Raw genomic sequence first — 25,000 nt, forward strand, 5'->3', positions numbered from 1 at the left:
GTGTGCGTGTAACGTGCGTGTGTAACGTGTGTGTGTGTAACGTGTGTGTAACGTGTAACGTGTGTGTGCGTGCAACGTGTGTGTAACGTGTGTGTGTGTGCGTGCAACGTGCGTGCGTGCAACGTGCGCGTGTAACGTGCGTGTGTGTGTGTAACGTGCGTGTGTGTGTGTAACGTGCGTGTGTGTAACGTGTGTGTGTAACGTGTGTGTAAGTGTGTGTAAGTGTGTGTGTGTAACGTGTGTGTAAGTGTGTGTGTAACGTGTGTGTAAATGTGTGTGTAACGTGTGTGTAAGTGTGTGTGTAACGTGTGTGTGTAATGTGTGTGTGTGTGTAATGTGTGTAGTGTGTGTGTGTGTGTGTAATGTGTGTAGTGTGTGTAACATGTGTGTGTGTGTAGTGTGCGTGTAACGTGTGTGCGTGTAATTTGTGTGTGTGTGTAATGTTTGTGTGTGTGTAACGTGTGTGTGTGTGTGTAATGTGTGTGTGTGTAACGTGTGTGTAATGTGTGTGTGTAACGTGTGTGTAATGTGTGTGTGTAGTGCAGTGTGCGTGTAACGTGTGTGTGCGTGTGTGTAACGTGTGTGTGTGTAGCGTGTGTGTGTGTGTGTAACGTGTGTGTGTAACGTGTGTGTGTAACGTGTGTGTGTAACGTGTGTGTGTGTGATCAAAACTGCTGCTGCCAGGTGCAGGCTCTAAGAAACAGCCAGCACCTGACGTTCAGGGGGCCCATACAGTGTCCCTTAGGGCTGCCTATGCAGAGTTCCTATCAAGCGCACTGCCTTTCTGAAGGCCCCAGGCTGCCTAGCAACCACGCAGTGTCCCACGATCTGACCGGACAGGCTTCTATCACACACACAATTTTTTTGCTTGATTATTGCTTCTTCACAAGAATGCTGTGAGGCCTTTCATACACAGCAGTGAGAGGGTGAGACAGCCTCCAATATGTGTACATTGTTCTTGTTACTGTAAATAGTCCACTACTGTGTGTTTTATTATTTGTCCACAAGAGGTCGCTGTTCTGCAGAAAAGATTTTGGTCAAGCTGTGAGGTGACAGGACCATGGTAGCCTATGATTGGAGCACCCGTTGCCTGGATACAGCGTGCGCACCGGAGGAGAGAAAATTAAAAGCATGCGTACACTGCGAGGTGTCAGTTGGTCGAGGAAGCCATCTGAGTGGAGCTACGGAAAAGGGAAGGAGGTCGTATCCTGAAGGGACCAGAGCTGCAGCGGATTCAGATTTTGACAAGATGCCCGCTGGATGGGAGAAGACTTGCTGCGGGGGATGTTGCTGAACAACCGGAGCGAGACTGGATATTGTGTGGACAATACTGGATGCCGCTGAGGAAGTAACGACTCTCTGCGGTACCGCACACTTTTCTGGAGGAGCCCCTCATCCGTCTAGACTTTTTGGCTGATCTAACAGCAGACCGGTCTACGTGCATGCAAGACACCATATTTTGGAGCCAAGTTACTTGGGACTGCATTTTGGCCTGTAGTTAGACTAGGTAGGGTTATGGACCGTGTCAGGCCACACTTCAGCTGTCAGTAAGAAGCTTCTGGAGAACATTTACCTGGCTATAGAGCCGCTGTTCTTTATATATGTTCCATATTGTATTGGGTCTGGGGGGATAGAGTCAGTGTGGGTAAGTTTGTAAGCTGTTGTGCTGCACCGCGGGTACTCAGATCACTCTCCCTTTCCTTTGTTCCTTAGTAGCGGTACTAATAAGTAACAAGGGGCCGGTTTATTTAGGCCTGCCCATTAGGTAAAAGCATAGTTTATTATAGTAGCGCCCTTTGGGGAGTACAGCGTTGTACAGCACAAAGGCCTCAGCCATCTGGCTGAGTGTATGTGAGTTTTGTCAGGTTACCTATTGTTTGTGGTCACGTGGGCCACAGTGCTTTAGTAAAATTCGGTTTGCACCTGAACTGGTGTCAGAGGCGTTTTCCTTGTCTGACTTCGCTCTATCCTGGGGAGCCCACCCCGGTACACGGCTTACAGAAGCACTCTGCAACAACCACCCGAGGATCTCCTTGGCAGCACCTGAATTCGATATATTAAAGGGGTTGTCTCGTGAAATCAAGTGGGGTTATACACTTCTGTATGGCCATATTAATGCACTTTATAATATACATCGTGCATTAAATATGAGCCATACAGAAGTTATTCACTTACCTGCTCCGTTGCTAGCGTCCCCGTCGCCATGGTTCCGTCTAATTCTGATGTCTTCTTGCTTTTTTAGACGCGCTTGCGCTGTGCGGTCTTCTCCCTTCGGCTCCGCTCGGCGTTTTGGCTCCGCCCTCTTGTACGCGTCATCGCGTAGCTCCGCCCTGTCACGTGCTGATTCCAGCCAATCAGGAGGCTGGAACGGCACACGTCATGGGGCGGAGCTACGCGATGACGCGTACAAGGGGGCGGAGCAAAAACGCCGATGCTGCCGAGCGGAGCCGAAGGGAGAATTCCGCCAGGGAATCAGCGGAGAACCAGAGAGCCGCAACAACCTCACGGCTCGATGGTCTCTAGTCCAGCATTCCTATAAAGGATTTATCCGCCGTTTGTAAATATACATCTTGCACATGAAAGCGAGGAAAACAAGGAAAATTATGACCATCTTCTTGTGCAAATCTATTATTGCAAATTTTTTGCATTCCCCAAATAAGAAATTCTCATCTGCTTAAAGTAGAGCTAGAAATAAAGACTATGGCCTGAAGCAAGGTGATGTCTGGAGGCAACAAACAGGTCTTAGCATTTACCTGTGAGAGTATTTGCTCCGTACTGCCTTCAGTTTTTCGTTAGGCTGACACATAATCAGAAAGTTCAATCTTTTCAGAAGGGGAAACAGATCCGCCGCCAGGTATCCACTGTAGTGCTGCAGCGTGGCCGTCTGTACAGATCAGACATAGGACAGTTAGGCTGGTTTTACCAACATATTTGTGCACGCATTGTGAATACAACCCGTGGACAAGTGCATCATTTGTGTGCACAATTCTGTTGCACACAAAAATATTAAGCACAGCATGTAATAGTTTCCTGCACATTTGCCCAGGTAAAGAAAACATTTTAAATCATGAAAATAAACGGCCATTTTCATGGCAGAGAGCTTTGCTTTGTGGTGTACTTTTTTTGTGCATGCAAGAAGTACACGGGAAGAAAAAAAAAAAAAAAAAAAAAAACAAAACACACACATACGCTTGTAAAAAAAAATAAAAAATACTTACCTATTCCTCCACCGGCCGTCTTCTTACCACATCTTCTCTTGGCTCCTCCATTCCCTCGGGTCATGTAACCTCCAGATGTCCGGATCCTCCTTCTGGTGACGTAGCCTTCATTCTCAGCATTCTGCTCCTGCAGGTCCGTGTACCCAGTCACTAGTGATGTAGCAATCACTGCCTAGCAGGGAATGCCAAGTTATTGCAGAGACATGTGTGCCGTCTTGTAGCATTAGTATATGAACCCTCGTTGCGAGCATCATATTATATGCTGTTATTTCTATAGCAGGTCAGAAGAGGTCAGAGTCTAGATTAGCATGAGAAGAGAGAGATGGGGAACAGCGAAGACTGCTAGGTCTCAGTGAACCTTTGGGTGCAGGCAGTCCTGAGGTTCCTAAAGGTGCGATAGGTGGGAGGGTCTGGGGAAATGCGAGGGTGTCTGATGCAGAAGAGGAGAAGGTTGTGATCCAAGAGATGGGAGAAGGTGACAGGCAGTTTGCGGCGTGGGAGGCTGAGCAGGCGGAAAAAAATGAGGTTGAGTGTTGCCATCTCTGCGAGTGGGGGAGTCTGAGAGTTGTGATAGGCCGAGGGAGGAGGCGGGTGTTAAAATCTGGGAGGCAGATGGGGAGACTGGGTCATTAGTGGGGATGTTAAAGTCACTGAGGATGAGGGTTTGGATTTCACAGGATAAGAAGTGAAGGAGCCAGGTGCCAAAGTGATCCAGGAACAGGTGTGTGGGACCCGGGGGCCGATAAATAACCGTAACACGCAGGGACAGTGGACGCAAGAGTCGTAAGGTGTGGACTTCAAACGACGGGAAGAGGAGCAAGGGAACTAGGGGGAATGACCTGAAAGGTGCAATTCGGCGAGAGGAGAACACCTACTCGTCTGCTGTGCCAGTCATCTGATCTGAGGGTGTGAGAGAACTGCAGGCAATCATAGAACAATGCAGCGAGGGAGGTAGAATCGGACTGTATCCATGTCTTGGTGAAGGTAAGTAAATTGAGACATTTGGCGGTGAAGAGGTCGTGTATGGTTGGGAGTTTGATGCACGTGCACTTGGAGTTCCATAGGGAGCATTTGAAGGAGAATGGGGAGGGGGTTACGCTTGAGCAAAAGACTGGACTTGGGGGTGGGGAGCTATATGAAGTGCACACGACAGGAGGGGTCAGACCGTATTATGCTCAAATTCCAAAAAACCCAAGAGCTACATCTCAGACTCTGAAGAACTCTGCGTGCATGTAATGCAATTAGAAAGAGACTCAAGAAGTGCAGGTTGTTCGGAAGAGTTGCCAATAAGAAACCTTTTCTAAAAACATGGCAGCACAGCTAAAGTTTGCAAAGTTACATCTTAAACCACAAGACTTCTGGAAATAAAATTGGACATGTTGTGCTTTCAGTGATGCCCAATATTACGAGCACAACACAAAACAGAAAACCACATATTTAGTCTGAAACTATACACACACACACACACACACACACACACACTTTATCATAATTATCATATTAAAGGGGTTGTCCCGCGCCGAAACGGGGGTTTTTTTTTTCCCACCCCCCCCCCCCCCGTTCGGCGCGAGATAACCCCGATGCAGGGACTTAAAAAAAAAAAAAAACGCTCAGCGCTTACCTGAATCCCCGCGCTCCGGTGACTTCTATACTTACCGGTTGAAGATGGCCGCCGGTATCTTCTTCCTCCGTGGACCGCAGCTCTTCTGTGCGGTCCATTGCCGATTCCAGCCTCCTGATTGGCTGGAATCGGCACGTGACGGGGCGGAGCTACACGGAGCCCCATTGAGAAGATAAGAAGACCCGGACTGCGCAAGCGCGTCTAATTTGGCCATTCGACCATTTTAGACGGCGAAAATTAGACGGCAACCATGGAGACGAGGACGCCAGCAGTGGAGCAGGTAAGTGAAAAACTTTTTATAACTTCTGTATGGCTCATAATTAATGCACAATGTACATTACAAAGTGCATTAATATGGCCATACAGAAGTGTATAGACCCACTTGCTGCCGCGGGACAACCCCTTTAATGCCCGTGAGGCTGTGTGGGTAAGTCTGGTTTCTATGATTTCTGGTGCTGTTGGTAGGGATACCATTAGAAATTCAGATTTACCTAGACCGATTACTCGTGTGGTAGAACATCAAAAGCCTTGAGCAATATGTGAAATGTCTGAGAATTCCAGCTTGGCAGGTGTATTCTACATGGAAGTTTGGTTTCTTTGTTATGGCATTATAATTGATACAGGCATGGTTCAAACCTTATTGGGCTAATTGAAGATAACCACAGATCAGTACAGGGATTGCTGGCAAAAAGGATTGCTCACAAAAAGCACAAGTTTGACAAAGAAAATGCATTTTGAAAAGGGTTTGCATATAAATGGAATCTCAATTCACCAAAATGCAAGTCATATGGTATAGACGTCTTCCGACATTGAAGCTGTACAGCCTTCAATCAGAATGTCTTAAGACATTCGACAGTGTATTGGAAAGGGTTACAGTTTTGTATTCAGGATATAGTCCCCGGCGCATCCCTGAACAAATAGGGATACTCTCGGCACCATCTTTCATTTGCCTTCAGCATACTATATATGCAGAGGGCTAACATAATTGTTGTCAGCACACACGCAGGGAACATACATAAATATATAGTGCGCCATCTTCTCTTTTGTCGAGTGAGGCATGTGCAGTCCGACAGCTAATTTTATTGATTTTCATGGTGGCCGCTTCCGGACATTACTGCTTCGGAGTACTGCCAAGTAAGCCTAAAATTATTATACAGGTATTTTGGGAGTTGCAATTTGGTTTAATTAGAGATGAACGAGCACCAAAGTGCTCGGGTGCTCGTTGCTCGAGTCGAACTTTCCGCGATGCTCGAGGGTTCGTTCTGAGTAACGAACCCCATTGAAGTCAATGGGCGACTCGAGCATTTTTGTATATGACCCATGCTCCGCTAAGGTTTTCATTGGTGAAAATCTGGAAAACCCAAGAAAGTGATGGAAACAACACAGAAACGGATAGGGCAGGCGAGGGGCAACATGCTGGGCTGCATTTCAGGTTCCCAGGTCCCACTATTAAGCCACAATAGTGGCAAGAGTGCCCCCCCCTAACAATTTTTACTTCGGACAAACCCTCATTAGCAGAGCAAACCTTAGCTAAGCACCACACTACCTGCAACTAAGCACAATCACTGCCTGCGGGACACACCGCTGCCTCTTCTCCTCAGTTACATGCTGCCCAACTCCCCCGCACGACCCTGTGTCCACAGCACACACAAAAGTGTCCCTGCGCATCCTTCAGCTGCCCTCATGCCACACACTGGCTGCATAGCCACACCACCCTCATGTCTATTTCTCAGTACATCTGCGATGAGGAGGAACCGGAGGCACACACTGCAGAGGGTTGGCAGGGCCAGACAGCGACCCTCTTTAAAAGGGGCGGGGCGATAGCCCACAATGCTGTACAGAAGCAATGAGAAATCCAATCCTGTGCCACCTCCGTCAGGAGCTGCAAACGTGGGCATAGCAATGGGGAATCCATGTGCCCACACAGTATTCATTCTGTCAAGGTGTCGCATAGCTCAATCGACACTGCAAGGGGAAAGCCGTCTGTGCTCTGCCCCCTACCCAAGTCAGTCAGTGTCTTTGTGCCAGACAGGTCAAACACTGCGATGGGAACTAAGTGGGCACCAACAGCATAGGTGGGTCCTAGGCAACCCAAGATATGAACAAAAAATAAATCTGAGCGGCCAAACATAGCAGACTTGCACCGCTCCCACGACATAGGCCTCGGCCCACAGCTTCAGCAATCGTAGGCAGGAAGCAGACTTTCACTGCACCCAGGATATAAGGCCTCTGCACAAATCATCAGCAATTGTGGGCCTACAGCAGACTCCAATGCTAGCGTAGCTATGCACGTCTCAGCGCTGTATTGCTCCTGTAGTTTGTCCCAATGCAGTGCCCCGGATAGTAGAGCTAACGTCAGATTAAATACAGGTGGGCTTCGGCCCACACTGCATGCCCCAGTCAGACAGTTTTTTTTAACAAATAGTCACAGGCAGGTACAACTCCCCTATGTGAATTGCGTGTGGACCCACAGCATGGGTGTGTCCCAGGAAGCCACCGGTGGTACATAAATAAATCCCATTGCAGTGCCCTGCACAGCTGAGCTAATGTCAGATAAAATACAGGTGGGCTTTGGCCCACACTGCATGCCCCAGTCAGACTGGGTTTTTTTTTATACATAGACACAAGCAGGTACAACTCCCCTATGTGAAGTCCCTGTGGACCGACAGCATGGGTGGCTCCCTGAAACCCACCGGCGGTACATAAATATATCCTATTGCATTGCCCTGCACAGCTGAGGTAACGTCAGATTAAATACAGGTGGGCTTTGGCCCACACTGCATGCCCCAGTCAGACTGGTTTTTTTTATAAGTATACACAGGCAGGTACAACTCCCTAATGTAAAGTCCGTGTGGACCGACAGCATGGGTGGCTCCCTGGAACCCACCGGCGGTACATAAATAAATCCCATTGCAGTGCCCTGCACAGCTGAGGTAACGTCAGATAAAGTACAGGTGGGCTTTAGCCCACACTGCATGCCCCAGTCAGACCAGGGTAACATTTCAGTTCCAGCAGTGCATACAGACCCCAGTAACATTTCAGTAGTATCAGTAGGGACAGGCCCCAGTAACATTTAAGTAGCAACAGTATAGACAGACCGCAGTAATATTTCAGTAGTAGTAACATTATAGACACACCCCTTTAACATTCCCGTTGCAGCAGGGTGTGCTGACCCCAGTAACATTTCAGTTGCAGCAGTATTGACAGAGTGCAGTAACTTTTCTGTTGTAGTAACAGGATAGTAACAGTAACATTTACGTAAAAGCAGTATGGGCAAAGCAGCAGATAAACATTTCCCTTGCAGCAGTGTAGGGAGAGTACAGCATTTGTAACATTTCAGTAGTAGCAGTATAATCAGACCCCAGTAACATTTACGTAGCAGCATTATGGGCAAAGCAGCAGATAAACATTTCCCTTGCAGCAGTGTAGGGAGAGTACAGCATTTGTAACATTTCAGTAGTAGCGGTATAGTCAGACCCCAGTAACATTTACGTTGAAGCATTATGGGCAAAGCAGCAGATTCACATTTCCCTTGCAGCAGTGTAGGGAGAGTACAGCATTTGTAACATTTCAGTAGTAGCAGTATAGACAGGCCCCAGTAACATTTACGTTGAAGCAGTATGGGCAGAGCCCAGTATCAGTAACATTACAGTAGTAACAGTATACACAAACCAAGGTAACATTTCAGGAGCAGAATTATCGGCAGACCGAAGTTACATTTCTGTTGCAGAAGTATAGTCAGACCCCTCTAGCATTACTGTGGCAGAAGTATAGGTAGGCAGAACAGAATTACATTTCTGAAGCAAATGTGTAGGCCAACCCCAGACACAGTGGTGTACCATGAGTGCAGGCGCAGCCCATAAAACTTACTTAGATTACATTGTAGGCGAGGGCCCGAAAAATTGGTGTACCGACAGTACAAATGTACCCCAGACAAATTGCCCATGCCCAACCCAGAGGGCAGGTGAAACCCATTAATCGCTTAGCTTACTGTGGCTTAATTTCTAACTAGGCCAGTCAAAATAAAAATTGGTTCAGGTGGAAGTTTCAATGCTTTAATGAGAATTGAAACGTATAAATATTGTTTAGAAAAGTTATATGAGCCTTTTGGGCCACAGAAAAATTGCCCGTTTGGGGTGATTACGTGAGGTTTCAGGAGGAGGAGCAGGAGGACGACGACAAATATCATACAGATTGACGAAGGTCTTTAGGTACCGCTGCTGTCCGCTGGTGGAGAAGAGAAGTCTGGGGAAATCCAGGCTTTGTTCATCTTTATGAGTGTAAGCCTGTCAGCACTGTCAGTTGACAGGCGGGTACGCTTATCCGCGATTCCCCCAGCCGCACTAAACACCTTCTCTGACAAGACGCTAGCCGCAGGGCAAGCCAGCACCTCCAGGGCATACAGCGCGAGTTCGGGCTACGTGTCCAGCTTTCACACCCAGTAGTTGTACGGAGCAGAGGCGTCACGGAGGACGGTGGTACGATCGGCTACGTACTCCCTCACCATCTTTTTACAGTGCTCCCTCCGACTCAGCCTTGACTGGGGAGGTGTGACACAGTCTTGCTGGGGAGCCATAAAGCTGGCAAAGGCCTTGGAGAGTGTTCCGCTGCTGCGCTGAACATACTGCCTGATCTACGCGCCTCCCCTTCTACTCGGCCCTTGGAACTGCGCCTTCTGCCGCTAGCGCTGTCGGATGGGAAGTTTACCATCAGTTTGTCCACCAGGGCCCTGTGGTATTGCATCACTCTCAAACCCCTTTCCTCTTCAGGAATGAGTGTGGAAAGGTTCTCCTTATACCGTGGGTCGAGCAGTGTGTACACCCAGTAATCCATAGTTGCCAGAATGCGTCTAACGCGAGGGTCACGAGAAAGGCAGCCTAACATGAAGTCAGCCATGTGTGCCAGGGTACCTGTACGCAACATATGGCTGTCCTCACTAGGAAGATCACTTTGAGGATCCTCCTACTCCTCCTCCTCAGGCCATACCCGCTGAATGGATGAGAGGCAAGCAGCATGGGTACCCTCTACAGTGGGCCCAGCTGTCTTTTCCTCCTCAGGCTCCTCCCCCTCCTCCTCAACGCTCTGAGATAGACATGAGGGTGCTCTGACTATCCAGTGACATACTGTCTTCCCCAGCCTCCGTTTCCGACCGCAAAGCATCAGCCTTTATGCTTTGCAAGGAACTTCTCAACAGGCATAGCAGGGGAATGGTGACGCTAATGATTGCAGCATCGCCGCTCACCATCAGGATAGACTCCTCAAAGTTTCCAAGGACCTGGCAGATATCGGCCATCCAGGCCCACTCCTCTGTAAAGAATTGAGGAGGCTGACTCCCACTTCGCCGCCCATGTTGGAGTTGGTATTCCGCTATAGCTCTACGCTGCTCATACAGCCGGGACAACATGTGGAGCGTAGAGTTCCACCGTGTGGGCACGTCGCAAGGCAGTCGGTGTACTGGCAGATTAAACCGATCTTGCAGGGTCCGCAGGGTGGCAGCGTCCGTGATGGACTTGCGGAAATGTGTGCCGACCTGGCGCACCTTGCCAAGGAGGTCTGACAAGCGTGGGTAGCCTTTCAGAAACCGCTGAACCACCAAATTAAAGATGTGGGCCAGGCATTGCACGTGCGTGAGGCTGCCGAGCTGCAGAGACGCCACCAGGTTACGGCCGTTGTCACACACGACCATGCCCGGTTGGAGGCTCAGTGGCGAAAGCCAGCGGTCGGTCTGCTCTGTCAGACCGTGCAACAGTTCGTGGGCCGTGTGCCTCTTCTCTCCTAAGCTGAGTAGTTTCAGCACGGCCTGCTGACGCTTGCCCGCCGCGTGACACCGACTGCTGGCGACGTGCTGCTGCTGACACATCTTGATTGCGAGGTAGAGGTTGCGTTGGAGGAGGAGGAAGGTTTAGTGGAGGTGGCATACACCGCCGCAGATACCAGCACCGATCTGGGGCCCGCAATTCTGGAGGTGGGTAGGACGTGAGCGGTCCCAGCCTCCACTAAATTCACCCAATGTGCCGTCAGGGAGATATAGTGGCCCTGCCCGCCTGTGCTTGTCCACGTGTCCGTTGTTAAGTGGACCTTGCCAGTAACCGAGTTGGTGAGGGCGCGTACAATGTTGCGAGAGACGTGGTCGTGCAGGGCTGGGACGGCACACCGTGAAAAATAGTGGCGACAGGGAACAGAGTAGTGCGGGGCTGCCGCCGCCATCATGTTTTTGAAAGCCTCAGTTTCCAAGCCTGTAGGGGAGCATCTGCAGGCTGATCAATTTGGCTATGTGGACATTTAAAGCTTGAGCGTGTGGGTGCGTGGCGGCGTATTTGCGCTTTCGCTCCAACGATTCTCTTAGCGACAGCTGGACGCTGCGCTGAGAGACATTGCTGGATGGGGCCGAGGAGAGCGGAGGTGAGGGTGTGGGTCCAGGCCAGGAGACGCCCGTGCCTGTGTCGTGAGAGGTGGGTTGGATCTCAGTGGCAGGTTGGGGCCCAGGGGGAGAGGCAGTGGCGCAAGCTGGAGGCGGTGAACGGCCTTCGTCCCACCTTGTGGGGTGCTTGGCCATCATATGCCTGCGCATGCTGGTGGTGGTGAGGCTGGCGGTGGTGGCTCCCTGGCTGATCTTAGCACGACGAAGGTGAAAAACTGCCACACCTTAGAGCACCTTGGCCTCTGCACGGTGGCTTGGCGCGAGGGGGTGCTTTGGGAAACAGCTGGTGGATTATTCGCTCTGGCCCTGCCCCTACCCCTGGCCACCCCACTGCCTCTTCCAACCTGTCCTGCGGCTGCAATTGCCTCCCCCTCTGAAGACCTGTCCTCAGTTGGCTTATCACACCAGGTGGGGTCAGTCATCTCATCGTCCAGCGGCTCTTCCCCCAAATCCTCTGTGCGCTCCTCCCTCGGACTTACTGCCCTTACTACAACCTCACTGATAGACAACTGTGTCTCATAGTCATCGTCGTCCTCACCCACTGAAAGCTCGAGATAGTTGCCGGAAGTCCCCAGCCTCATCCCCCGGACCCTGGGAACTTTCCAAAGGTTGGGCATCGGTCACGACAAACTCCTCCGATGGGAGAGGAACCATTGTTGCCCAATCTGGGCAGGGGCCCGAGAACAGTTCCTGGGAGTCTGCCTGCTCCTCAGAATGTGTCATTTTCATGGAGTGAGGAGGCTGGGAGGAAGGAGGACCAGCAGCCAGAGGATTCAGAGTTGCAGCAGTGGACGGCGTAGAAGACTGGGTGGTCGATAGATTGCTGGATGCACTTTCTGCCATCCACGACAGGACCTGCTCACACTGCTCGGTTTTTAATAAAGGTCTACGACGTGGTCCCAAAAATTGTGATATGAAGCTGGGGACCCCAGAAACTGTCCTTTCTCCTACTCCCGCAGCAGCCGGCTGTAATTCGCCTGGACCAGGAACTCGGCCTATACCCAACACCCTCACTTGGAACTCCGCGTCCTCGCCCGCGTCCACGTCCTCTACCCCTACCCCTACCCTTCAGCATGGTGGATTAAGAATCGAGCAGACACTGAGCGGTGTAAAAATTTTCTTGAATTATTGCCGCGCAGTTGGTGCCTGCCAACGGTTATACAACGCAAAATGAAGCCAGAGCTAAATTATAAGGAAGGATGCAAGCAGGACTAGCTGTGCACTATGCAGTTGAGATTCACCTCAAGTCCCACAGGCCACGCAGTAATGTGCACTGGGTTACAAGCAGACGTAAAAAAGGATTCCTTTTTAAAATTTGTTTTTTTTTCCAATGCAACGCAGGCAATGGAGCGTGTATTGGACTCTCCCTCTATGGCTGTCTGGCACTGTACACTGCGCTGCCAGCTAACTGGTAACACAGAGCAAAGAAAAATATTAGTGCTTTCTAAAACGTGCACTTGGAGGCAGAGAGCGCTTACGTTACACTAACTGCTCCCAGCAAAAAAATGACACTGAAGGCTGAACTCAGGCCTTGCTGTGCAATGCTGAGGTAGTACAACTCCCAGCAACCACGGAGTTAAATGCACAGGTAGCCCTAAGAAGGAGCGTTGGGATTGTTGTAGACAGGATTCCATACTACCACTGTCCCTGGCTCACCAATACTTCCCCTATACTACGTAGCACAGACTGCACAACTGCTCCCAGCACCCACAACAGTAGTGCACTAGGTGAGCTGTGGCCCTAAGAAGGACCGTTTGGGTTCTTGTAGATGCTAACACTCTCCCTATAATATCAGCAGCAGCAGCACTGTCCCTGATCTCTGCCAGGGTGAGTCTGTGGCGAGCCGCGGGCGGCGCCAATTTATATACTCGCCGGTCACTTGATCTCGCCAGCCATTGACTGCAGGGGGGTGGGATAGGGCTTGACCGCCACAGGAGAAAGTTGTAATGCCTTCCCTGCGTTTCTATTGGCCAGAAAATGGCGCAAATTTTTCAGGGAAGGAAATGTAATTTAGTCGAACACCGCGTGGTGCTCGTCTCAAGTAACGAGCATCTTGAACACCCTAATACTCGAACGAGCATCAAGCTCGGACGAGTATGCTCGCTCATCTCTAGGTTTGATACAATATAAAGATATTTAACTGCAATTCATGGTATTCAGACTAATCTCTCCATATCATTTTAATACTCCATGCATTTGCACTTTAGGACTAGTTCTATATGAAATATTCTTCTCTGTCATTCTTCATGTACTTCTCAGTTGGATTTAATTTAAGCTCCCAGATAACATTTCTCTCCGATTCGAGAGCTGTCTGACGCAGCCAGTTACTTTATTTTGCGATATCAAACAGATTTGTATTTTCTTTTAAGCGTTTAATTGTTTGTCCAGTTTACCGGTTTTTGGGGGGGGTTATTATTGAGGGCGACCGTTGGGTTTTGGATGTATTGTGTGTTGTGCAGCTTGATTCAGGTCATGCACACCATTTTGGTCACCACAATAATAAAAAGGGGTGCATCTGTGATGACTTATGCTGTATTAAAATGGCTTAACCCTTTTATGACCAGGCACAGTAAATACACGGCGCCTGGTCCTGGGCTTAAAGCCCAGCTGTATGTACAATTACCGTGGGGATTTAAGCCTGCTGCCTCTAATCAAAGCAGAGGCAGCAAATTTTGTCAACTGTTAGTAACAGCTGATAACCCGGGGGAGAAAGTTTTTTTCTGCCTTTTCCTTCTCAGAGTACACAGCGCTCAATGAGTACTGTATACTGAAAAGTGAAAGTGGAAGTGTAACTTTCACTATGGGAGTCGTGGTGGAGGTGAAGGGGGGTGTCATGTGACCGCCGGGATTCCCTGCCATAGCACAGCTGCAGGGTCGTACTAGACACTGACCAGCTCCGCCCGTGTCTAATGTCACTACTTGGGTTGTCTTTCCCTGTAACTGGGGCTCCTATGGATTCCCCAGCTACAGTGTGAAAGTGTCAAATAAAAAGAGAAAAAAAAAAAAATACGTGAACCTCCCCCAGAGGTCTTACATGGGAAACATATTAATGTAACTATGTTTTTTACGAACTAAGTATAACAAGATTACAGAATAAAACTATACATAAGTAATCCAAAACCGATGCCAACCAAAACAGTCGCTACAAGCGCCCTGTAATCCAAAACCATACATATTATATATCAAAAAGTCCGAAACAAAATGAGGAACCAGTCCCCATACTTTTTTTTTTTAATTAGTATATTTACACTAAAATAAACTAGATGTTTATTTTAGCATTTTTTTTTTACCCCCAATAAAACTAAAAAAGGGTCAGTGAAAAAGATATTAAAAAAATTGCCCTATGTGTCACGGAAAAATAAACGCAGTAAAAATAATTTTGATGGTAAAGGAGGAAAAAAAATAAATAAAAATAGGGCAGTAAAACCACCACGTGGGTAAAATCCCTAAAGAGTGTTTGGTCCTTAAAGGGGTTGTCCACCGCCCAAACTGATTTTTTTTCCCCCCATTAATGCCCTGTGGAGTAGAAGCATCACACACAACAGCCTTTCCCATAAAAATCGATATTCTGCTTACCTTTTCATTCCTTTTATAAAGTTTGCCTGAAGAATTCTTCAAAGATGGCGCCGCTGGGTAGTTCCCATGATGCACTGCTGCCTCTCTCTCCTCAGCGTGCGCGCTCCCGATGACACCGGTCACATGACTGGAGGACCGGCGTCATAATGCAGACGCACGCTTCACTGCTTTGAATAGAGCCGGCAGCCTTCCGGTCCCATTCAGAGCAATGAGAGGGCAGGGAGAGCAGTGCGATCTGCTGCTAGAGCTGTGACAACTGTAACAGGAGATTCCTTCATCTCCCTGGCATGTCCCCTCATCACTGGATACTGTGACAGCCCTGTCACAGTGTCCAGTAATGAGGGGACATGCTGAGGAGATGAAGGAATCTCCTGCTAACAGCTGTCACAGCTCTAGCAGGATCGTGATCTGTAGCAGCACTTTCAATAGCAGAGAATCGCGATCCTCAGCTATTGAAAGTGAAAGTAGCACCAAACATGACTGACACACACACACAGCCCCCTCCACACATGCACCCCACAGTGTCCCCCTCCAGTGCCCCCCCCCCCCCAAGCCAACAGCTGGCAGCTCTGACCAGCAGCATCCCCCCCCCCCCCCCACTGGCTGACAGCTCCGACCAGCAGCTCCCCCACCTTCCCCCTCACCCCCATCCCGGGACTACTGACTGACAGGTCTGTCACCCCTACACACCCCCACCCCTGACTACTGACAGCTCGCAGCACCCCTCCCCCGTGAGAGACCGGCACTCCACTCCACTCCCCCTCCTCCACTCCCCTTACCTGTCAGCTGAAGATCCCGCGGCCGCGCGGCCCCTGCAGGCAGACCAGAGCTTCCTGAAGCAGCCGGCAGAAGAAGATCTACTGCGCATGCGCGGAGTAGAAGAAGCGTGTCCCCGTGCAGAGAACACCTGGAGCTGGCCCAACAAGAAGAGGACAAGAGACTTGTCGGAACCAATGGCAACCGAGGAGCAACACAGGGGGGGGGGGGGGCACTCCAAAAGGTAAGTGAATAACTTCTGTTTGCCTAATTTACAATGCACAATGTATATTACAAAGTGCATTGTATTGGGCAAACAGAAGTAATGAGACCTAATGTTTATGGCCGGACAACCCCTTTAAGGTACAAAACAGCCTGGCCCTTAAGGGGTTAATAAGCAAACATTCATAAAGGTCCCAAGGTACTATGACACAAAAAAGGCACCCCGCGATATCATTGTGAAGGAAGGTTTTCAGGATAGGTCCTTCCAGTCAGGGACATTTAAATACCACTGTCAGAAATTACAGCAGCATTTAAAATGGTTAACAGTCACAATTGGAGACAACTACATTTAAAGGGGTTGTCTCACGCCGAAACGGTGTTTTTTTTTATTCAATAGGCCCCCCGTTCGGCGCGAGACAAACCCAAGGGATGGGTTAAAAAAAAAAAAGTTTATTACTTACCCGAATTCCCGCGCTGCGGCGACTTCTTTCTTCCTTTACCAAGATGGCCGCCGGGATCTTCACCCACGATGCACCGCGCGTCTTCTCCCATGGTGCACCGTGGGCTCTGTGCGGTCCATTGCTGATTCCAGCCTCCTGATTGGCTGGAATCGGCACACGTGACGGGGTGGAGCTACGAGGACCAGCTCTCCGGCACGAGCGGCCCCATTCACCAGGGAGAAGACCGGACTGCGCAAGCGCGTCTAAAATCGCCAGAAGACAGCGAATTTAGACGGAGCCATAGTGACGGGGACGCTAGTAACGGAGCAGGTAGGTGAATAACTTCTGTATGGCTCATAATTAATGCACGATGTATATTACAAAGTGCATTAATATGGCCATACAGAAGTGTATAACCCCACTTGCTGCCGCGAGACAACCCCTTTAAAATTGCTTTATCCAAATTACTGGAGGAAGGTTTGTCCTTCGATAACAGACCAAAAACTGCATGACTATTTGTTGATAGACTCCAGTCTGCCGGATATCCGTGCATTACCCAAAACTCATAAAAACATCTTCCTTCCTCTATCCAATTATAGCTAGTAATGGATCATTGTACATTTCCGTATTTGGCTCGATAACCACCTACAACCATTGGGAGCAGAATTCTTAACTACATTACAGATCCTTTGGCCTTTACAGGTTATAGATACATTAGAATAGTCCGCTCACTAATGTTGGACTAATACCAGTGTTTCTGATGGTGTCATGCGACATCATTTACTAATATAAATGAAAGAGATTGGAGTTGGTCACAGGTCCTAAACCAGCAGAGCCGGACAGCAGCCGTGTGCTTACAGAACCTGTAATTATGTCCCCGTCATGTGATCAGTCACTGGGGCTGAGCTCCACCCCTAATCACATGACTGACATCACAGGTCCTTTAAGCACATTGTTGCTGTTAAGCTCTGCATGTTTTAATAGATGTGATTACATCAGTCATGTGAACAGGGGCGGAACTCAGAGCTCCAGTGACTAATCACATGATGGTGACATCACCACATGTAACATACTCAGACAGATGGTAGTTAGTATTATCATTAGCAGAGGTTTCCTCTCTTTACACATAAATGCCCTCCCACATTATCTGGATGCTTATAGCAACTACTCAGATCTACAAGAGAAGATGTCCCATTCTACATCTTTACTTTCTCACAATTTTGTTTTGCGATTGCCAAAAAAATAAATACTTAAAAAAAACAATTTCTTCCATGTTTGTGGTCGCTCCATCCCTCCCCAATTTCAATATGTCTCTATAGGAGGAGTCTTATCTATGTGCCTCCTACAGCCGGTGGTACGGGATATAGACACTCCCCCTCGTCTGGCAGGATTCCATGTTGGTTTAGTTTCGGATTGCGTTTCCTATCTCAATAATAATAGTTTTGGTCTCATTTTCTTTTGAGCAACATTCTGTCTCTCTTTTCTTAATGTCTTCCTCATTGGTGACTCTTCATCAAAGAACATTAATAATAGATTATAGAGGCAGCCTGCTCGGGCAATTCCTTATTACATGCACAGAGCCACTGCTCCTGTTATGGCTACAGATCACCCATTAGAGTCAATTAGAGCCAAAGGGGGCATTCAGTGGAAAAATAGTACAATACAGAATGCCGTGATATTTCTGGTTGTGCCATTGTGGTTACTGCAGCAGGATCATAAATGGGCCCAAAAATATAGCAGCAAACCCTAGATCTGCTCTGTATTATACAAACCAGAACATGTTCTTCCTCTACGGCATCCCAGACTTTTTATATTACTTTACGTATAACTTATATGACCACTCCTGTCATTTATGTTACAGCATGTACTATCTGCTGTGAACCGACGTCATGTAAATTACTCCATATTGCTGAGTATACATCAGACTCTAATCCCACCTGAGGTAAATTGAGACATTCCCCGTCTGCATCTAGACTTTTTTTGGAAACCTACCAAGGGGGGATATTCTCATTAAACGTCACTGGTACAGAAAGGGTGTTCTGCCAGCAAGAGTAAGAGATTGGGTTAAAAATTGCTTTACAGAGGCTTATTGGAGAATGCAGTTACAAACCAGGTGTGTTGTTTAAACACCTATGTTTTTGTATTGCTTTTCATTCCCACATTTATTCATTAGGAGGTGTGGCCAAGATTTTGTTCTGTCATATCCTATAAATTACTTCCTTTTTGTACAGGCTATATGCTATGAATACAGCTGAAACGCGTTGGTCCCTGTTCGCACATGTGAGCATTTTTAACCCTTTCCAATCCAATTTGTATCCTGGTTTTCCTAGGGGGCTTACTCTTTTTCTGCCGTTATAAAATGGCGCTATCTGCTGGCTAAAGCCAGTACTGCATGAGGTGACACGTTGGATAGGCTCCGACTGCAGAGAGGCTGGCAATATACAGTAAGAGAACCCCGATGGATATCTTCCAACATCGGAGCTGTACAGCCTTAAATCATAATGATTTTAGACGTCAGACAGTGGATTGGAAAGGGTTAACCTTTTTACGGATACATTCTAATATTCATGAGAAGTGCTGGCGCTTTATACTTAGTTGTGGGTGGGCATGGAAAGTGCAGCGCCTGAGCCCACCCCATATAATGACACTTGTGGGAGAGGGTAAAGTATGGTCACTCACCCATGCACCCAAGTCTTTCATCCTCAGAGCAAGGAGCAGGCAGCTTGCAGCCATCTTAGAAGCGCTTTCTTGAACAAAGTTATAGTCTTGCAGTGTGAGCTCACATATGTATCTTGCTAGTGTAAGCGTCTCCATACTGGCATGGGCACACTGGAAGAGAAGAAGTTCCACACAAGCTTTTTTTTTTCTACTTCACAACTGCAACGGCAAGGTTGAAAGTCAAAAAGTGTGTAAAACCCCATATTCTGCTTCTGTAAAGGTCTGATGGAAAAACTGTGTATTCTGCACGATTGTGGAGTGGGAGGAGGATAGGCAACACATATCTGTCCTTCCACACCTCAACATAGATGTGCAGCAGGAGGCAAAAGACAACAAAACTCCTGACAGAGGTCGTCCCGTGGCTCTCCACCAGCACAGCACAGGTACCCATTGGGAAAAAGAATTGTTTAATGTATACTTCTACAATAGCTGCCACCCGCAGGCCGCCACCTGAACGATATGCTTTTGGTTTTACTGCCTAGCATAGGATTTGGCATTTTGATCAGAAAAAAAGAAAAAACACCCTCCTTAACCAAATTAAAAAACCCAGCGAGGACACGAGTATTTTGTGTATACATGTGTGGGAGAAGCACGATGTATATGTCATGTTCACCATACACATGCAACAGCTATTCCTGCCATCCTCACAATCCATGATCCACCTAGTCATGAAGAAATATTAACCCTTTAAAAATCTAATAGGCACATTAAAAAGAAGCCGTCCAACCCCCTTTATCATCCTGAAAACCTTTTATTCACCTTTCCAAAGCGACGTAAAAAGCGATAGGGGATAGGAATGTTTATGTCATAGTGAAGCTTCTGCAAGATGTCCATCTCCATTGCAATGAGTTCTTCTCTCTTGTAGGCATCATCACAAATATAAAGGAAATCATCCAAACAAGGCGGGCAACGTTCCTATAGAAAACATCATCAATCAATCTGCATCCATTCCTGGAAAACCTTCCCAAAAATGTCACTTTAAGAACTTTCCTGAAATAAATGTATTTTTTTTGCTGGGGAAATGGGAAAAAAATTATTGTTCTTTGTAATTTATTTTTATGGCGCTCAGTGTTGTATAAATATTGTGTTACCGTTATTCTATGGATAAATGTAGTATTATATAACAGATTGTTTAGGAATGTGTTAATACAAATTATATGTAATTTTTTTTGGTCAATATTAAAAGCCTTGGCTAAGGGGGAAAAGTTTTTATCTTTTATTTTCTGTAAAAACGTTAAGAGGCCACGGTCAGCAATGAAAATTTTTTTCTCCATAACTATCAAGAGCATCAGCTAAATTAGTTATTGCCTGAATTTTGTCTCATTTGGAGCAGAATTCCCTCCAGCACCCTCTACATTGAGGAAGTGTAACCCTCCAGTCACATTAAACACTTTCTTTTTTTTAATTGTGGATTTTGAATTTGTATGTCATCTAAATATATTTAGCGCAAAATTCAGCTGCTTTAACTGTATTTTTAACTCCATCGTGCCATAAAGTGTGATGTGATTCAGCAAGGCTAAAATAAGTTATGTATCTGGGATCACTTAATAAAAGTTAGTAAGGCCTCAGTCAGACAAGCGTGTGTTTTGTGCATGCATAATGCATGCTTCTAAAAAGAACCAATGGCTTCCTGTAAAAGAGTTCAAATGCAGGGAATTTGAAGCGCAAAACAGTGCGCACCTAAAAAAAGGATATGATGCGTGTTTGGTCAAAGTTTAACCCTTTCCAATCCACTGTGACATCTAAAAGACATTTTGATTGAAGGCTGTACAGCTCCGATGTCAGAAGACAGGGTATTCTTACTGTAGATTACTGGCCACTCTGTTGTCGGGGGCCTCTCCAGCAGGCCATCTACCGTAGTACTGGCTCTATCCTGCAGATGGCGCCATTGTATACTGGCAGAAAGAGAAAGCACCCTAGGAAACCCTGAATCCAAAATTGGATTGCAAAGGGTTACGGGAAACTCTTACACACAGAAAAGCTTCCCCACTACTTACAGCAGGGCATTTAAAAAGGTGCTTCTGACTAGGAGCACCTTTTAAATGTCCCGCTGTTAACCCCTTGGTCCCCGCGGGGATAAGGGGAATCCAAAGGTTCCGTTACTCCCTTAATCACTGAACACTGTGACAGCTGTGGAAGGGAATTCTTTTGTACAGTTTTCAGTGATGAGGGGACTGCAATGGGGACAAAAGAACCCCCTTCCACAGCTGTGGCAGAGGACCGCGATGCTATCACATTGCTTTCAATGGGGCTAGCGATGTTACTGCCCCACTGAAAGCAATGGGATGAAAGCAAACCCCGCAGGGATTTTCAGGGAAGGGCTTGAAATAGAAGAAGTCCTTCCCAGAAAATAAGCCCTAGCTGTAGAAAAAACAAAACAAAAAAAAAAGGTTACCTCCCCTAGAAGCGTTGTCTGGCTCTTCTACCCGTCACAAGCAGTCCTCTTCTGTATTCTAGTGGTCGAGGAATGAAAAACCCCCGTCTCCAGAAAGCGCTGTTCTGATTGGCCACAGCGCTCAGCTATTCACTGAACACTTGAGTGCTGCCTCCAATTGGTCACAGCGCTCAGCTAATCAGAGGCAGCGCTTTCTGGAGGCAGGGATTTTTCCATCCATGGCATTTTTTTTGGGCACATAGGCACGCAAAAAACATGCTCATCTGACCACAGCCTAAAGAGCATTACAGCATTACAGTGGAGGTCCATAAAAGTATTGCCGCTTTATTTCGCTTTTACTACTTTTGCACAATATAAACCCCCTTTTCTGTTAAATAATTTACCGAGTTGTATAATGTAATGTTCTGTAGTACAGGTTCTTATGGGCGTAGTTTTCATTTTTTTCAATATTTAAAGCATTCTGTAAGTGTAATTTTTCTTCTATAAGAACATTTAGATGTAGTTCAGTAGTATCCACGTCATATGTGGGGTTAAACAGCATAAATGAGTGATTAAATGAGCAAGTCCACTACCGGGAAGAAAAAAAAAATGTGACAAATCAGAAAGCAAATGTGTTCTCTAATTAATGTGGGGCTATAACAAAAGTAAAAGTTCACCCCTGTGACTCGGTAGGTGCAGGATAAGCAAATATCACAAACCTAGTTGTAAAATGACTTTGCATACAACAGCTGTGTCGAGACTCTTTATGATGAAGTTGTGTACTTAATGCAACTGTACAGAATCTTAAGCAGGACAGAAGTGCATTCCAAATTGATGCCACCAGAAAAAGAATTGATTATGGGGATCTATGGAATTAGTTTTGGCAACTGTTTCTGCACGGTTAATTGTACTACACTGTAGGTATAAAAAAAAAAACAGAGGCCAAAACGAAGGCTGTATGTCCACAGGAAAAATATTGCCCGTGCGGATGAACTATTATCTTTTTTTTTGCATGCGGGAGATCAATTGAGATAGAGGACAATTGAGCCCATCCGCTCAAGGCAGATTAATGGCATTTTCATTCCGTAAATATCTGAGACATTACCTCAAATTTAGAAGCAAGGAGCACCGCAGTAGATCCAATTAGCTGTAGCTTCTCCCTAACAACAATGGAAACAGCCAAGTAATGGTCCACCAACTTTACTGCCAGGTATAGCGTCTCATGGTTTAGTTCAAAGTTTTCCTGAGAAAGAATGTAAAGATACAGTAAAGTGAACAAATTATACAACCATACTACACACCAACTATTGAAGGAGACTTCTGGATTACCAGCAAAAGTCCAAAGGGTCTGGATGCTAAATCACTTAAGACCCATGCCAGTCCAAACATATTTTACCATCCATGCACCCCTTACCAGAACACCCGTCACACGCTCTGGATGTCTGCTGTGTATATTGCACTCACTTCCATGCAGTGCAGCTTCCTGTCTGATACTCATCAGACAGCATTTTTGATTTAAAGATTTTTCCCCCCACTTTCTCTTCTGTGCTGTACAAGCAATCCCACAGTACATTAAAACAGCATCACATGGGTAATAGGCTAGTACCGTCTGCCTGCTGGGAGGACAAAGCATCTATTACTACCTTTTATATTCTAATAAATAGACTAAAGGCCAAAAGTACAGTGTCAGGCTAACTTCACGTGGGTGCGATATCATGCTCGCCAACATGCGATTTCCCCACGGACGCAAGGTGTTTTATCTGAAAACCACTTTGCATCATATCAGGGGAAGTAGCGATCCTCTAGCATAGCTGACCGCATTGTTTTACAGGGAGACCTTGCATCGCATGCACCTAGCATGTGGAGCGATACTGCTGCCGCTCCTTTAAAAACAAAAGGAGATGAGTTGCGAGAGCATGCCGAAAGGTAGGACGTGTTTCGTGTGTGATGCAAGAAAAAAAATTGCAAAACAGCTCATGTGACTGATCCCATTCAAGAGAACGATGTTCATATTTGTGCATCTTGCAATGCACGAATCTCGTGCGATTTTCTCAGCAGCGTGAATCCGGCCTTAGGGAAGATAAACTGGCATCTTCATTATAACATTATGACAGGAGCAGTATAATCATTATCAGCTATAAGGCCTCCTGCCCACGGTAGACACGGCAACCCACAAAGACCCCATACTCGCCTCTCTGAATCCACCACGAGAGTCCCGTCCTGCGAAACAGTACGCATGGCGCGCCGGCATTGGGCGGTGACGTGTAATAACATGATATATAAGCTGTGCTCACAGCCGAAGTATTACATTAGGGACAGCTACCATTGGACTGCAATGGAAGCGGGCCGCGCATTTTTCCGCAGCAATTAGAACATGCTGCAATTTCTTTCATGCTGCGGAAGAATTCAACTGTAGAATTCAGCAGAGTGAACAATGCAAGGCAAAAAGCTGTTAGGTTCAATAGATAACTCCACGGATTTTTGCAGAGTAAAACGTGGCAGAAATCAGTCCGTGCGAATTAGGCTTAATAGTTATAAAAGTTATATCCCCTGTGAAGAGCCTGTGTGGCACAGTTCACGCGTGTTGCTTCACAAACGAAAAGGAAATGCCACACGAGATACAGGGGAATTTAAAAAAAACCTCGCAAAATATGTCATACCTAACGCAGGAGGAAGTGCGGAATAGGTTAAAGAAGATTAAAATTGATAAATCACCAGGCCCAGATGGAATACACCCAAGGATACTAAAGGAACTAAGTGATGAGTTAGCTAGGCCGCTATACCTAATATTTCTAGACACTATTAAGACCGCTGTTGTACCATTGGATTGGCGCATTGCCAACGTGGTTCCAATTTACAAAAAGGGGACCAAAAGTGAGCCTGGCAACTACAGGCCGGTAAGTCTCACTTCAGTAACGGGAAAAATTTTCGAGGGGATTCTGAGAGACGCCATCGATGAGCACCTCAAGGAGAACGAGGGAATAACTCCTCACCAGCATGGATTCATGAAGGGTCGCTCATGTCAGACAAATCTGATCAGTTTCTATGATGAAGTTAGCTCTAAGTTGGACCTGGGAGAGTCTATTGATCTCGTATATCTCGACTTCTCTAAAGCGTTTGACACCGTGCCACATATTAGGCTAATATACAAAATGAGACAGCTTGGATTGGGTGAAAACGTGTGTAATTGGGTTAAAAATTGGCTCAATGATAGAAAGCAGAGGGTGGTAATAAATGGCTCATACTCCGATTGGGCCACAGTCACTAGTGGGGTGCCACAAGGTTCAGTATTGGGCCCCATTCTGTTCAATATATTTATCAACGACCTGATAGAGGGACTGCACAGCGAAATTTCAATATTTGCAGATGACACAAAATTATACAAAATAATTAATGCAATGGACGACAACGTGCAGCTACAAACTGACCTAGATAAGCAGGGGGCTTGGGCAGAAAGATGGCAAATGAAGTTCAATGTTGATAAATGTAAGGTTATGCACATGGGCAGCAAGAATGCATGTTACCAATATTCACTTAATGTGGTACCGCTAGGGAAAAGTGATATGGAAAAAGACCTGTGGGTACTAGTGGACTATGGACTAAACTGGAGTAACCAATGCCAAACAGCTGCTGCAAAGGCAAACAAAGTTTTGG

The 25,000-nt window shown here is 46.9% G+C and overlaps 1 protein-coding gene across 7 annotated transcripts in view; it reads right to left on the reverse strand.

Moving 5' to 3' along the window:
* Positions 1–25,000, reverse strand: part of LOC136580581 (G2/mitotic-specific cyclin-B3-like) — a 150,283-nt gene that overhangs the window by 15,047 nt on the left and 110,236 nt on the right. For 4 of the 7 annotated variants that reach the window (XM_066581237.1, XM_066581241.1, XM_066581240.1 and 1 more), the window contains exons 8-12: positions 22,452–22,589; positions 19,732–19,887; positions 18,934–19,083; positions 3,219–3,390; positions 2,754–2,884 (exon numbers count right to left, since the gene is read on the reverse strand). In XM_066581237.1, the coding sequence (XP_066437334.1) occupies positions 2,793–2,884; positions 3,219–3,390; positions 18,934–19,083; positions 19,732–19,887; positions 22,452–22,589 (708 nt within the window). In that variant the 3' untranslated portion in view covers positions 2,754–2,792. The remainder of the gene's footprint in view (positions 1–2,753; positions 2,885–3,218; positions 3,391–18,933; positions 19,084–19,731; positions 19,888–22,451; positions 22,590–25,000) is intronic. The other 3 variants (XM_066581238.1, XM_066581239.1, XM_066581244.1) reach the window with 3 other exon arrangements.

Source organism: Eleutherodactylus coqui, chromosome 10 (assembly GCF_035609145.1).
Source record: "Eleutherodactylus coqui strain aEleCoq1 chromosome 10, aEleCoq1.hap1, whole genome shotgun sequence".
Taxonomy (NCBI): domain Eukaryota; kingdom Metazoa; phylum Chordata; class Amphibia; order Anura; family Eleutherodactylidae; genus Eleutherodactylus; species Eleutherodactylus coqui.